The 15,994-nt window shown below is 35.5% G+C and overlaps 1 protein-coding gene across 7 annotated transcripts in view; it reads left to right on the forward strand.

Annotated features, from left to right (window-relative positions):
* The window catches only part of COL12A1 (collagen type XII alpha 1 chain), a 146,915-nt gene that overhangs the window by 68,625 nt on the left and 62,296 nt on the right, over nt 1–15,994 (forward strand). For 5 of the 7 annotated variants that reach the window (XM_063629700.1, XM_063629712.1, XM_063629716.1 and 2 more), the window contains 9 exons: nt 6,246–6,512; nt 6,917–7,109; nt 8,229–8,350; nt 10,295–10,444; nt 10,527–10,646; nt 10,746–10,910; nt 11,491–11,637; nt 14,300–14,439; nt 14,991–15,120. In XM_063629700.1, coding sequence (XP_063485770.1) covers nt 6,246–6,512; nt 6,917–7,109; nt 8,229–8,350; nt 10,295–10,444; nt 10,527–10,646; nt 10,746–10,910; nt 11,491–11,637; nt 14,300–14,439; nt 14,991–15,120 — 1,434 coding nt within the window. The remainder of the gene's footprint in view (nt 1–6,245; nt 6,513–6,916; nt 7,110–8,228; nt 8,351–10,294; nt 10,445–10,526; nt 10,647–10,745; nt 10,911–11,490; nt 11,638–14,299; nt 14,440–14,990; nt 15,121–15,994) is intronic. The other 2 variants (XM_055255975.2, XM_063629724.1) reach the window with 1 other exon arrangement.

Consider the following 15,994-nt stretch of genomic DNA (forward strand, 5'->3'; position numbering starts at 1 on the left):
GTAAATCTGTGTAAGTTCTTTGTAGATTCTGGATATTAGCCCTTTGTCAGATGTATAGATTGCAAAAATTTTCTCCCATTCTGTAGGTTGCCTGTTCACTCTGATGATAGTTTCTTTTGCTGTGCAGAAGCTCTTTAGTTTAACCAGATTCCATTTGTCTATTTTGGCTTTTGTTGCCATTGCTTTTGGTGTTTTAGTCATGAAGCCTTTGCCCATGCCTATGTCTTAAATGGTATTGCCTAGGTTTTCTTCTAGGGTTTTTACGGTTGTAGGCCTTACATTTAAGTCTTTAATCCATCTTGAGTTAATTTTTGTATAAGGTGTAAGGAAGGGATCCAGTTTCAGTTTTCTACATATGGCTAGTCAGTTTTCCCAACACCATTTATTAAATAGGGAATCTTTTCCCCATTTCTTGTTTTTGTCAGGTTTGTCAAAGATCAGATGGTTATAGATGTGTGGTGTTATTTCTGAGGCCTCTGTTCTGTTCCATTGGTCTATTTATTGTACTTTAAGTTTTTGGTACCAGTACCATGCTGTTTTTGTTACTGTAGCCTTCTAGTATAGTTTGAATTCAGGTAGCTTGATGCCTCCAGCTTTGTTCTTTGTGCGTAGGATTGTCTTGGCTATGTGGACTCTTTTTTGCTTCCATATGAAATTTAAAGTAGTTTTTTCTAATTCTGTGAAGAAAGTCAATGGTAGCTTGATTGGGATAGCATTAAATCTATAAATTACTTTGGGCAGTATGGCCATTTTGACGGTATTGATTCTTCCTATCTACAAGCATGGAATGTTTTTCCATTTGTTTCTGTCCTCTCTTATTTCCTTGAGCAGTGGTTTGTAGTTCTCCTTGAAGAGGTCCTTCACATCTCTTGTAAGTTGGATTCCTAGGTATTTTATTCTCTTTGTAGCAATTGTGAATGGGAGTTCACTCATGATTTGGCTGTTTGTCTGTTATTGTTGTAGAAGAATGCTTGTGATTTTTGCACATTGATTTTGTGTCCTGAGACTTTGCTGAAGTTGCTTATCAGCTTAAGGAGATTCTGGGCTGAGACGATGGGGTTTTCTAAATATACAATCTTGTCATCTGCAAACAGAGACAATTTGACTTCCTCTTTTCTTAATTGAATACCCTTTATTTCTTTCTCTTGCCCGATTGCCTTGGCCAGAACTTCCAATAATATGTTGAATAGGAGTGGTGAGAGAGGGCATCCTTGTCTTGTGCCCATTTTCAAAGGGAATGCTTCCAGTTTTTGCCCATTCACTATGTTATTGGCTGTGGGAAGCCTCTTTTGAACAAGGAGCAGACTTGGCAGGAATGAAATGTTCATTTTTAGGTTACGGTTGGCCCTCCATATTCTCAGGTTCCACATGTGCAAAAAGTAACCAACTGCTGATAGACAATATTTTTAAAAAAGCAATAAGAAATAACAATACAACAATAAATAATAATGCTAGTAAAACACAGTATAATAATTATTTATATGTCATTTACATTGTATTATAAGTAATGCAGGGATGATTTAAAGTTCAACAAGTTCTCGAATAATATCATAACATTGATGAGAAAAAAGAATTGATTCCTGGTGGGGGTCATCATCTGTGTGGAGTTTGCACATCCTCTCCATGTCTGTGGGTTTCCTCCAGGTACTCTAGTTACCTCCCACATCTCAAAGATGTGCATGTTAGGTGAACTGGTGCGTCCACATGGTCCCAGCCTGAATGAGTGTGGGTGTGTGTGTGTGGGTGCCTAGGATGGGGTTCTCCCTTTTGCTCTGAGATACTTGGACAGGCTATGTCCACTGTGACCCTCAAATGGAATAAGTGGGTGAATAATTATGTTACTGGTTTTCATTTATCTTCTTAAATGTATATATAGCTCACACATACATCAGTGTTTCATATGATAAGTGTTTTGGTTTTTATTGAGAAGTTTGGTGATGTTTTTGTGATCAGAAATATGATGTAGGAACTTAACTCTTGTTTATATCAATTAACCTCTGGAAAACTGGTTTCCTTACATCAGTTGTTCAAAGTTGCAGTTTCCAAGAAATTATTTAATGTTAGGTGAGGGCTTACTGTATTAGGGAGGATATGCATAGGTTTATGCAAATACTGTGCCATTTTATATCAGGAACTTGAGTGTGTGACGATTTTGGTTACTATGGGAGATCCTGAAACCAATCTCCCATGGATACCAAAGGGCGACAGTATGTGAAAACTGCTGAAATGTCTAAGTAAATAAGAAAGAAGTCATGGACCTTTCTTTGTTTTACCACCATTTTGTTGTTGTTTAGAAAGTATTTTCAGAAATCTGAGTGAGATCTGCTATTTAGATGGTAGAGGAATCCTAAGGTGTGGATAACTCAGCAGAACCCCGAGCCCATGCTCCTAGAATTTCACATATGCTTCCAAGAGGGCATTTTGGGAATGTCTTTAAGATTGCTTTCACCTGAAACTCAGGGACATGGTATGCAGATTGTTGATACAATGAAACGAATACATTGATACAATGAAAATCATGAATTGGGGTTAGAAAGCCAGCAGAAGGGACACTTTCTATTGCCCTTCTAATTTATGGCACCTGGCTTAGCGGTGGCACAGTGGATGTTTGAAAGTGTCTGGTGATAGTTACTAACACATGAAAAGAACTTAACAATGTGAGAGGGTGTAACAGCATTTAATGGCATGTGGTATCCAATCAATGATGTAAAAATTCTTGCTGTTTGGTTATGGGAAACCAACAAGGGTTTTTTTTTTTTCTCCCTAAAATCCAGTTTCCCATTAAAACTAGGATGAGATATGCTGTACTGTATTTAATTTCAGTTTCTTTATTTTAAAGAGTTAATTAAAAAGCAGGAATATAAGTGAGGTCATTAAAGCATATCAAGGTATGAGATATCACTTTTGGCTGTTATTAACATGTTTAAATTTTGAAACATTTTAAAGCTTGGTATCCCATTTTTTTTGAAACTTAAGTTCCTTTTTAGATCAACATTCATAAGATTTAACTTTTTATTTTTCTAAATTCTGAGTTGTGTGAAATTGGTTTAAAAATTTTGTAAGAGACAGAATGTCTTGTTCCACTGAGTAAAAATTTAAGAGATGAAACAAAAGATGAGAAAATGTAACCCCTTCTAGAAAACTGTTAGACACCCATCAACTTATTTGATATTCGTGACAACTGGTAATGCTAATAATCCAAATAGATTATTTTTCCCTATACTATTCTTTCTTCTACTACTTTCAAAACTCCAGGTAAAGTCTTTAGATTTTTTGTTTGGAAATACATATATATATATGTTTATATAATATATATTTTTATATAATAATATATATTTTATAAATATAAACTTTTTTTCCTTTTAATAGTTCACTTACCTGGAGAATAATAATAGCAAATTGATGATTAATCTAAATAAATTTTAATATTTTCAGAAAGTAATGGACTTCACTGAGAGTTCTCTTAGTTTCTTTAAACCCAAAAATAAAAATTGCAGCCAATATAATTTTGATTGAAATTATATTTTTTCATCTCTCAGAAGCATAATTCATAACCATCATAACCATATATTGAATTTACCTACTTTATCATTCTTATCTTTGTCCTCTATACATATTATGCGTTTTTTAAAAAATATGGCTGCTTTACAGATTTTATTTTTATTACTGATTTTAAGCAATTTAATTATGATGTGTCTTGGTATAGTTTCTTTATGTTTCTTGTGTTTGGGGTTCACTAAACTTCTAGGATCTGTGAGTTTGTGGTTTTTATAAAATTTGAACAAGTCCATCCCGTTATTTTTTCAAATACTTTATTTATTACAACCCCACTTTATTCAGGTACTCCAATTAATTACACATACATTAGTCTGCTTGAAGTTATCACACAGCTCACTGATGCTCTGTTCATTAAAAAATTTTTTTTCTTTCCTTGTATTTCATGTTCTATTATAATGCCATCAAGTTCACTAATTTTTTTTTACATTTCCTAATCTGCTGTAAATATTATCTTGTGTATTTTTCATTTTAGATATTATTTTATCTCTAGAAGTTTGATTTGAGTCTTTTTTATATGTTCTATATCTCTAGTTAAAATGCTTAATCTTTCTTCTACCATTATTACATATGATATATACTTATAATAGGTGTTTTAATATCCTTTTTAATTCTGTAATATGTGTCATTTCTAGTTCTGTTTCTATTGATTGATTTTTCTTCTTATTATGTGTTGTCTTAGTTTGGACTGTGACAACAAAAGGTATTACTATTGACTGGGTGGCTTTAACAACAGAAAGTTGTTTTCTCACAGTTTTGGAGGCTGGAAAGTTGAAGGTTAAAGTCTGGCAGGGTTTGATTTCTGGTGAGGGCTCTCTTCCTGGTGTGCGGTCACCTTTCTTTATGTCCTCATATGGCCTTTTCTCAGGCTGTGAACGTGGAAAGAGAGAGAGAGCTCTTTGGTGTCTCCTTTTTTTCTTATAAAGTCACCAAGCCGATCAGATTAAGGCCTCACTCTGATGACCTTATTTAAACCCAAATTGCCTCCACAAAGGCCTCATGTTTAAATGTCATCACATTGAAGGTTGAGACTTCAACATATGAATTTAGTGGTGGGAGACCTTCAATCCATGATACAGGTCATAAGTTTTTCCTTTTTGGCATGCCTTGTAACTTTTATTAGATGTCAGATTTTGTGAATTTTATTTGCTTGGGTGCTAGATATTTTTATGTTCTTATAAATATACTTAAATTTTATTCTGGAATACAGTTAAGTTACTTGGAAATAGTTTGATCTGACACTTGCTTTTAAACTGTTTCAGTTTAGGACTAATTTTGCCCCATTATTGAGATAATCACCTACTAAATATCCTACATGATGTCCCTAGAGTTGTGAGGTTTTCTCTTCTGGGTAGGGGGAACATTTCTAACCCTGTGTGAGCTCAAGAAATTGTTCCCTGGGCTCCTTTGGGGTGGTTCTTTCCCTAGTTGTGGGTGGTTTTCTTACACACATGCACTGATTATCCTAGGTTGAAGACCCGAGTATTTTCTTTGTGGCACTCTCTCATTCACAGTACTCTATTCTTCAAGTTCTGGTTGCTTTGGGCCCTCCAGACTTGCAACAACATCTTGAGAATTAAGGGAGGCCACCAGGCTCCATCTGGATTCCCCTTTCTTTTACTGGGGACTGGAAATTCCAAGCAATAGCTGGGCAATCGTAGAACCTATTCCCCTTCGTTCCTTATCTCTCTTAGGGCTCAGTGTCCTGTGCCAACTGATACCGTGTCTGAAAATTATTGTGTTTTATTTTTCTTAGGTTTTTTTTTTTTCAGATTTCTTCGTTGTTTCAAATGGCTCTTGACCACTGGAACATGAAATTTTCTCTTACAATCAGGAAAGATTCTTTGCTGATTTTGAATTTTGTTTAGCTTAATCTTTTTCTATAGAACATGTTTACGTTCTTTTGAACACTGATTATTGAACTGAATAAAACGGTCCTGCTTATGAACTCTAATTATGTATAAAAATAGGATGTTGTAGGTTATTTGTGGCTGTTGGTTACTTATTTCATATAGTGTTATTAATAATTGTGAAATATTAGTAAAATGGAATTTAATAAATAATTACATATTATGATTACATATTAAGCAAACACTATTTACAGATAGTGCTTTCTGAAATACTCAGCATATACCAGTTTATCTTTAGAGCCCCTGGAATATTTTGAAGTGTTAGTTTCTTATTCTTTTGTGCTCATAGTCTGGGATGTGCGTGGTGATCATAAGAATGGTGTTAACTACAGTCACTCTGGCTAGTTATTTATGGATTGCAACTTTTTCTGAAAAAGTCCAAGTAAAATGTCCAACCCTGCATTTGTAATTTTTAGTATTCTCCACAGCATTATTACTAGATAAATTCTTTACAGATGGAAATATAATAAAAATTCTAAAACCTTATCTCCGGAAACGGATGTTTTCTTTACTAAAGTCTCTAGAAGGCAAATAGGAAATCTCTGCAATATGAACTTCCATTTTTTAGTATTAGCTAGATAAAACGAAAACATCTTACTGAGATCTCGATGAGATTAGGCTCACACGCCATCATGAATTTATGAGAGATTACAATGCTAAGCAATGGAACAGTGTACGTATTTAAGAAGCCACAGAGAGTTTCTTTTCACATAAATGAAGAGGTGGACATACATTTTTTTTCAACGTGGTATACAGTTTAATCTTCCTTTTATCTCACAGTATCTCAAGATTCCAAAACCCTGAAAGTAGATGAAGAAACAGAAAACACAATGAGAGTGACGTGGAAACCAGCCCCAGGGAAAGTCGTCAACTACCGTGTTGTCTATCGCCCCCACGGGGGAGGGAGGCAAATGGTTGCTAAGGTGCCCCCCACAGTCACTTCAACAGTGTTAAAGCGACTTCAGCCACAGACCACGTATGACATCACAGTTCTTCCTATTTACAAGACGGGAGAAGGAAAGCTTAGGCAAGGATCAGGAACAACAGGTACGAAATAATAATTATGTTTTGAAGGGGAGAGAAGGTAATGTTTTAAAAGATGACTTTGGTATGTCTACTTCATTTGTAAATGTTTAAAACTGATTCTGTAATAAGTTAAATTATAATTATTAGACAATGTCTAATTAACATGTTATTTTTACCAATCTAGTTCCTGGTAAAATGATTCTACATGTTAATGTTCTTATGCAAATCTAATCTGAATTGTGAGAATTATTTACACTTCTACTTAGCTAGCACTCTGTTATCTGGACTTCTATGGAACATGCTGTTTTGTACTTACCGGACTTGAACCCTTTTTATGGATATGCATTTTTTGTAGGGCTAATAAAAAAGAAACCCCAAAGCCTAGTCTTATAGATAATATTTTAAAAATCTTTTTGTCTTTACAGCTTCTCGATTTAAATCTCCCAGAAACCTCAAAACATCTGACCCAACCATGTCAAGCTTCCGAGTGACTTGGGAGCCTGCCCCTGGGGAAGTGAAGGGTTATAAAGTCACATTCCACCCCACAGGGGATGACAGAAGACTGGGAGAGTTAGTGGTTGGACCCTATGACAACACAGTTGTTTTGGAGGAACTTAGGTAGGAATAATTAACTATGTTTGTATCAAAGGATGAAATTAATTTGTTTAAAAGGTTGAATAGCTTTTGTAAATTAGTAGGCTTTACACAAATATCCCTTATATGTCTGTTTGCCAGCAAAGTATTTAAAATCAGCTAAAGCTGTTTTCTTATGCTTGGTGCTGCTGGAGTTGAAGTTAGGATTCAGGGCTCAGCAACAGAATTTAGGCCTGAGCAGGATTTTTTTGTAATGTTTAATAATTTTTGTTTGTTATTAAGTGCTCAGAATTGGTGTTTTCAATAACACCCCGCTTTTAAGAAATTAATGTTCTTATTACACGTCACCGAAATTGTAGCCATGTGGAAGTGTGGGGGTTCCTGTACCTTTTGGCAAGGTTTGAGGGACTCATGCTGAGATCTTGAGTGTGAATCCCCCTCCAGTGTGCTATACAGGAGAAAGAAGGCAGGACCTTGTGGGTGCCAGCTGGCAGGAGAGGGCAAGGCTGGGCTCATGAAAGGTCCAGCTCCAGGCTGGGCAGTGAAAAACAAGGAAGTTTCAGTTTGAACAGCACCCTACATTCATTACAGTAAAAAGAATGAATTACTGTGTGTAGTCTTTTGGGAAGTTTGTTTTTCAGTCATTCATTTAAGACTATTGAAATCTATATAAATGCTTGTGATTTACTTTTACCAGAGTAGGGAGTAATTTCATTGAGCTTACTATGTGTCAGGCATTGTGTTAGGCATTGTCTTATGTTACTTGCCAGGTACAGCACTTCATTATTTTCTTAAAGCCCATTGCTTAGAAACAGTAAGAATAAAGAGTCTGACCCTTCCCTGACATGCTGAAAGGCAGGGTAGAGACTCTGCATCTGCTAGAAAGGCAAGACAGAAACCAGTGCTGTGAATTCCTAGTGTTCTCTGGAATGCTTGCTGTCCAGTTTCTCTTGACACCTCACAGGGTAAGCGTAAGTGAGAAAGTGGCAGAAATTATTTTTCTTCTCTTATAATGTTGTACACTATAAACTCTTCATAGTGAAAACTTGTAAATCAAGATGACTGTCTTTAACAAAGCAAAAAAAAGTGCTACCACTTGACCCTATGGTTCTCACAGGCTATATGTATACTTTAACATTTTAGGGCTGGTACCACCTATAAAGTGAATGTTTTTGGAATGTTTGATGGAGGAGAAAGCTCACCACTTGTTGGACAAGAAATGACAACCCTTTCCGACACAACTGTAATGCCAGTTTTATCTTCTGGTAAGAAATTGAGTTACATTCCTCGAGGAAAACAACTTAGGAAACTCTTTCAAATGTGAACTGTTAGGGTAGCATGCAATGGAAAACAATGATACAAATTTTACACTAAAATTTATTTCAATAAATTACATACTTAGCAAAAAAACTTCTTCAAACATCCAGTCAAGCATGCTTTTTGACAGTATTTTTTATACTTCTTTTATCAGCATTGCATTATTTCATACTTAAATTATTACATAAATCTATTTTTAAGAGTAATATATAATTATTAATGTATTAATAATTATTAGTAATGTAATTATTAATGTAATTTTAAATTATGTAATAACACATAATTTAAAATTATGCATTAAATTTATTAATGCATTTAAATATTAAATTTAAAATTATGCATTATTGTATAATTAAGCTCTATTATTTAAAGATGAGTTTTTACTAAATGTAGATATTGTACCTTTTTCTATTTTTAGTGATTAAGATGCAGTTTTCTTTTGTTAAAGTCATTGCAGAAATGTTTTATTTGGGCTGGGTAAGCAGTGTTAGGTTACATAAATAGGTGGGCAACTATGACTTGGGAAGCAAAATGGTAACATAAGCCCCTTAGATTTTCTATCCCTGCCACAATTACAGCCTTTATGAACATAAAGCTAGTTTTTAACATTCTTAGAGATGGAGGTGGTGGACAGAGTTTACTTCTGATAGTTTTCATTATTGCTAAAAAATTGTAGATCTGGGCAGAGCAGGAGCAGGCTTGTAAGGGCTTATTTCCTTGGGATAGTATTTGGGAATCCTTAATCCTGATATAGTATATAATATATGAGTGACACATTTGTATTTTGTAGCGTGATGAGCATTATTTATTTTTTTCCAATGATTTCTTTTGTAATATGAAGACCAAATGCTAACCTTGTAATAAATTGGAAAATTTATAGCTGGTAATATAAGCTTTTGGAAAGGAGAACATTAAAAAAATGGATGTGGACAAAATCAAGTGTCAAATCTTGCTGTTTGCATTAATGTTCTATCGTTTCTCTTATGATGATATTAACTGACTTATATTTTTATTTTGTAGCTTGTACACTGAGGATGTTGGGATTATTTTCTCTTTCCAAAGCTTTTCCTTCGTATCAATGTTTGTGCTTATCTTTACAGCTCTCAATTTGTATATTTGTTTGCATACTTTTCTAAATTGTCTTCCTTCTTTCTTGATTCTTTAAATGTGCAAACTTCACCATCTATATTTATCTGATTTTTATTCATAATAGATAATAAATTTAAATGATTAATAGCTAAATAGTAATATATCAGGGTTTAAAAAATATATCTTTACTTCAAAAAAGTATAATTTTAAAAGTTATGTGTCTAATCCTTCATATATATGTGGTAGTTACCTAACAGCTTAGCTATTCGAAAAGACAATTTTTGGCTCACAAAAACCTTTTTTTAGTTTACATGTTTTATCAGTCCATCTCATTTTTGTCTGCTATGACCATTAAATATTGCAGAAGAATGCAACATCTAATGATTTGACTACATTAAAATTTTATTAAAGTTATTAGTACTTCATAGTTAGACAGCTATACATTCTCATTTATTTATTTCAGCCTTTGAATTTGTGAGCCCATCAAATTTTCAACAATGGCTTAATTCAAGTCTCCAGGTTCTATGAAAGAGGGCAGGAAATCGAGTCAAAGATAAAGGAAAGATTGGAAAGATTGGCCACTGAAATAATCTTTGGAGGAACTGCTGATTCTTAAGACTGTTAATTGAGGTTAATAAATCAGATGGACATATTTTCAGGGTCTTATACTCCACATCACTGAGCTAGACCATAGTACGGAGACAGGCAACACTGAGGATCCAGGGAGTGGCAGAGGTGTGACAAGGAAGTACCCTTGCCAACAATTTGCTTCTTACTGTCTTGTCTCGTGATTGCCATGTCAGGGATGGAGTGTCTCACCAGAGCTGAGGCAGACATTGTGTTGCTGGTGGATGGGTCATGGAGCATCGGCCGGGCAAATTTTAGAACCGTGAGGAGTTTCATTTCTCGTATTGTGGAAGTCTTTGACATTGGCCCCAAAAGAGTACAAATTGGTAGGTTCTGACAACATTGGAGCCATTTAGACATTTTGATCTTGCTCTTTCACATGCACTAATGCCAGTGGTGTCATTTTAGCTCTTGCTCAGTATAGTGGGGATCCCAGAACAGAGTGGCAGTTAAATGCTCACAGAGACAAGAAGAGCTTGTTGCAAGCTGTGGCAAACTTACCATACAAAGGAGGCAATACTCTCACAGGTGAGTAAGGACTGTCTGACACTCTTTCAGCTCATGCTTCTGGTTAAGGTTTGTGGCTGAATGGTGATATGACTGATTCTCTTCTAAAAATCCCACTAGGCATGGCTTTGAATTTCATTCGCCAACAGAACTTCAGGACCCAAGCTGGCATGAGACCTCGAGCTCGAAAAATTGGTGTGCTCATTACTGATGGCAAATCACAAGACGATGTTGAAGCACCTTCAAAGAAACTCAAGGATGAGGGAGTGGAGCTGTTTGCTATTGGTACGCACTGAAAAGGACAGTGATGCCCCTGGGGTTACAAATGTGCTGAGGATATTTTCATAGTTAGAAGTTTTATCTGAAGCACGAAAAAAAAACCCCATTTTTTTCTGTCACATAATTTATCAAAATAATGTTCCAGGAAGTTAATTCATTTTTTCTTGTTTTTTTTTTGGGACAAAACTACATGGTTTCTTAAAAGAAAATTAATAGATCAAGAAGAAAAATGTGCTATTAATAGGATTCAGAAAAACTCCTACTTGGTTTTCCACAGAACCATGTTTATGTTTGATATCCATTATTTTACATTCCAGAAAAAACACTGAAGAGACACTTTTTGGTGGGAAATTGGTGCTAGATACATTTAGAAGAAGCCAATTTAAAAGAGCTTTCAGTTTGTATTATCCTTTGTTTCTGTTTTATTATTGAGAAAAATAATATGTATGTTTTAGTTAACTAATTATTAAACCTTCATAGTTGGCCAAAAGCAGCCATGAATTAAGAAAGCCGTAAATCATTTGCTTCGTTCCATTAATTTTTTTTCTGAGAAGTGCTTTTAATTTGTATATATCCATTTTTGAAGGTATTAAAAATGCTGATGAAGTTGAATTAAAGATGATTGCAACTGATCCTGATGATACCCATGCATACAATGTGGCAGATTTTGAGTCACTCTCCAGGATAGTGGATGATCTCACCATTAATTTGTGTAACAGTGTCAAAGGTCCAGGTAAGTTTAGCCCAGAGTTTCTTGCCCTCAGCACTGCTGGTATTTTGGGCCAAATAATTATTCTTTTGGGTGAGGGGGAGGGAACTATTTTGTGCATTATAAAATGTTTAGCAGTGTGAAGGGCCTCTGCCAGTTGGATGTCAGTAGCATTCCCTAAATTGTGGCAACTAAAAAGATCTTCAGTTGTTGCCAAATGTCTGCTGCAGAAAAAAACTGTCCCCAGTTGAGAATCACTGCTTTAGTCACTGATTTTTTTTTTCTGATATGTTTCTCGTGATGGCACCTCAATGAATTCTAGCTTATTTGAGGATACATTTAGTTTATATCCTGCATACCTGCACCCTCCCCCGCACAACATATATACATAAATGGGAAGGGGTAGGAAGAGAGGGAAAGAGAGATGCTTTCTTTTCTGGTATATACCTATTGTCTTGTAAAGCATCTTCACTCCATTTAGTTACTACATTGCTATTAGATGGTTGTTCCCAGACTCTTGTTTTCCTCAGTTTTGGTACCTTTTTTTGATTTCCTAGTGTGAGCAGGAATAAGAGAGCAGTCTTTATATCTGATTTGCTTTGCCTCAACTGTAGATGATCAGATTTGAAACTTTACACTTATAATCCCTAAATATAAGGAGAAGCTACAATTTTACAGTTTAGACATTTAGAAATTATATAACCTCTTTTTGCCAGTGAAGAAGCTGGGATCTGGAGAAAAATTACTTAGTCTTGGTCTAATGTTTAAAGATGTTTTTAGGGGTATTTTAAAAAAGTAGATATAGCTAAGGAATTAGGATATTGAAATAAAATTATAGAACTGGATTTATACTAACAAAGGATGGTGCATAATGATTACTCTCTGTGTAAATCATGGGACAAAACATGATAATCACCAAATTTGAAGGTTTTTTGAAAATTAATGATAAAAATTATGGCCCTTATTATGTGAGAAAAATTTTATTTAAGTACATGTAGATTATGGTAAAATTGTCCTTCATTAATTTAATTTGGTTTTGGAAAAGATGGAATAAGTTTAAGAAGTAATGTAGTAGAAATGGTTCACTTGCTCTGGGTGCTAGGGGTATGTTTATTTGAATGTTCCCTCTTGGGTTTCTTTCTCCTAACTTTTGCAGATTTTCTTTTTTGAATTTTGAACAACAGATTGACCTTTTCCCTGGAGAAATAGACCAGCCTGGCAGCCAGAATTTGTAGGCTTCTGGCTCTTGATTAGCTGAGAGAATTGTAGTTTTATTCCATTGGAGAGAACTTTGAGTGGGGATGAAAACATCTTTTATCTGTTTAGCTTTTTTTTAAAAAATGAACTATGTAATAGTTGCATTCATTCTAGCTTCCCAGACAGTAAAATTGCTTGATAATTTTGTAGGTTTGACTCTTACCCAAGTATAATAAAAGTTAAGATACTAAGAATGGAAAGGCTTTCCCCAGTTTTGGCTTGCACAAAAAGTAGAAAGAGTTTTTATGAGAATGATTTGCCATGCTTATGGAGTTACTGGATTAATCCCTTTCTCTTGTAATTATTATTTGGGCCATTTTCCTATTAGACATATTGAGCTTAATATTTCTATTTTCATCAGCATTTATTCCAGATACTGTTATGTATTAGTCATTTCACCTATATCCACCCACAGGGAGCACAGTCACAGGCGGTAAGATGTTCCCAGATTGAAAAACACGTGTTTGTTTGCATTCTCTCCAGTGATGCAGTTGTCAGCTTCCTTTATTATACAACTAGATCCTGTTAGAGAATAGAATGAATGAAAAATCAATTCTGTCCTCACAGAGCATAACCTGTAGTTAAGGAGAGAAGACATAAGTATATAGAAACAAAGTGATAATGAGGGCAGGGAAGTTGTGTGGTGCCAATAATGATAGAGACTGTGGAGAAGCTAAACTGTCGGGACCTAAATTCTTATTTACTGATTATATTATGTACAAGGGTAGAGAGAGGAGAAAGTATCAAAAGGTGATTCAGAGGTCTTATATTAGTCTGTTCTCATGCTGCTAATAAAGACCTACCCAAGACTGGGTAATTTATAAAGGAAAGAGGTTTGATTGACTCACAGTTCCACCTGGCTGGGGAGGCCTCACAATCATGGAGGAAGAGCAAGGGAGGTCTTACATGGTGGCAGGCAAGAGAGCGAATGAGAGCCAAGTGAAAGAGGAAACCCTTATACAAGCATTAGATCTCGTGAGACATTTACTACCACTAGAGCAGTGTGGGGGAAACCACCCCCATGATTCAATTATCTCCCTGTGGGTCCCTCCCACAACACTTGGGGACTTATGGGAGCTACAATTCAAGATGAGATTCAGGTGGGGACACAGCAAAACCATATCGGGTCTTGAGTCTCAGTGAGTTGTAAATTGGTAAAGTTTGTAAGGAAGAGGAGGATCAGGTTTTAAGGAAAGACAACGAGCTCATGTTTTAATCTTTTGAGGCTAGAAAACCTTTTAGTTACCTATTCATAAAGGTCTTACAGGTGATGAGCCTCTAATACAGATTTATTGTAGCTACTTAGTATGTGAAAATAAGTGTGTGAAAGCTTAGAATATGGAGCGTAATATTGTTTCAATGTCATTTCAAATATTGTCACCTTTCTACGATAATGAGAAAAGTGTATACCCTTTATTTCCATGTGTAGGTGATTTGGAAGCACCTTCTAACTTAGTTATGTCTGAGCGAACCCATCGTTCTTTTCGAGTGAGCTGGACACCACCTTCTGACAGTGTGGATCGATATAAGGTGGAATACTATCCAGTTTCTGGAGGGAAACGTCAAGAAGTGAGTAGGAACACCTACAACTTACTTCTTCCTGATGTTGAGATTGGGTCCTCCTCATTAGGGCTCTGAGAATAATGTTAGGTGAGGGCAAGAGGAATGAAGAGGGGCCAGAAATGAGTCAAGAATAGTGCTTTCTATTCTTGACTTTGCTAGGCAGGCACTTCCATCTGGCTTTAATTAGAGGGAAAGAGCTTTGCTTAAATTCTTACAGTTTCTAAGAATTGTAGAATATCATTATGTTTTTTTCATTAAAATTTAATTGAAGATACTTGACTTATTTATGAATTTGTAGTAGAATCAGAGAGTTAGCAAGGAGCATTAAAGATGGTCTATTTTTACCCATTCATTTTACAAATAAAGAACAGCTGGGAGAAAAATTATATGAATTGTCCAAGATCTCATTGTAATCTGATAGTTTCCAAATACAAAAGACAATGGCCTAATTGAAATATAGATTCTAAGCTCACTGTAGTTAACTGCTTTGTAAGTATAGTAGGAAAAAGGGAACTGACTATACATATGTTGTTGCTCTGTGTAATTTTTCCCCCTAGTTTTATGTGAGTCGAATGGAAACTAGCACAGTGCTGAAAGATCTGAAGCCTGAAACTGAGTATGTTGTCAATGTGTATTCTGTGGTAGAAGATGAATATAGTGAGCCTCTGAAGGGGACAGAACAAACCTGTAAGTCAGATGAAAAAATTGTTTCTCATTGCTTTCTTTTCCAAGATAAAGCATGATGGCCCAGTTTTGCCTACCTTCCAAATAATTTCTTTATTCAACATTCATTCTGTAAATATTTACTGAGTGCCATCTTTGTGCAGGTGCCCAGAAAATACTCAGTGGTTTTCTACTCCTACTGGCTGATCCTGCCATCATGGAGCCCCACTGTGGAATAGGGGGTCACTGCCATAATAATCTAGAGGGAAAACAACCTTTAATGGAGTTATTCACTTCTTAGAGTCTTTAGACTTTTGCTTTCAGGAAAATCTCCTAAAATGCAAATATACCTTTCAGGGGGATAATTTTACATTTTACTCAGTTGTTATATGATGACATTTTATTGAGGAATAAAGCACATCAGGAGTAAGATATGAGGAAGGATACCATGTGGGGAGCGGGACTAAGATCAGGAAGAAGAGCGTACAGAGATACCGATTTCACTTCTGCTAATGGCCAGCGCTCCCTGCTGCCACTGAGATCTTCTCTTTTCTTTCTGGCATCTGGTCTTTGCTAGAGAAACTCTAAGTGCTTTGGCTTTGAGTAGCACTTTTGGGGTAGATGTTCCTTGCTCCTATTCCTGGTAATGCTTCCAGAGACATATGAAAATATTCTTTCCTTCTTCTTGCTTCTTGGTTGGGCTCTAGGGGGAAGAAGGAAAGCCACTTTTAAGAAGGAGGAGTGAGCATCACCCTCTAGAGCAAGAACTGACTTTATGTACTGCTCAAGTTTTAGGTCCTTATCTCTTCTCTTATGTCCCTTTATATTAGACTATAGGAGGTGAGAAATAATGTATTTTATGACTGGCAGGATGAATATGATAATTTCTTAAAACTTT

The sequence above is a fragment of the Symphalangus syndactylus genome, chromosome 2, assembly GCF_028878055.3.
Source record: "Symphalangus syndactylus isolate Jambi chromosome 2, NHGRI_mSymSyn1-v2.1_pri, whole genome shotgun sequence".
Classification (NCBI taxonomy): domain Eukaryota; kingdom Metazoa; phylum Chordata; class Mammalia; order Primates; family Hylobatidae; genus Symphalangus; species Symphalangus syndactylus.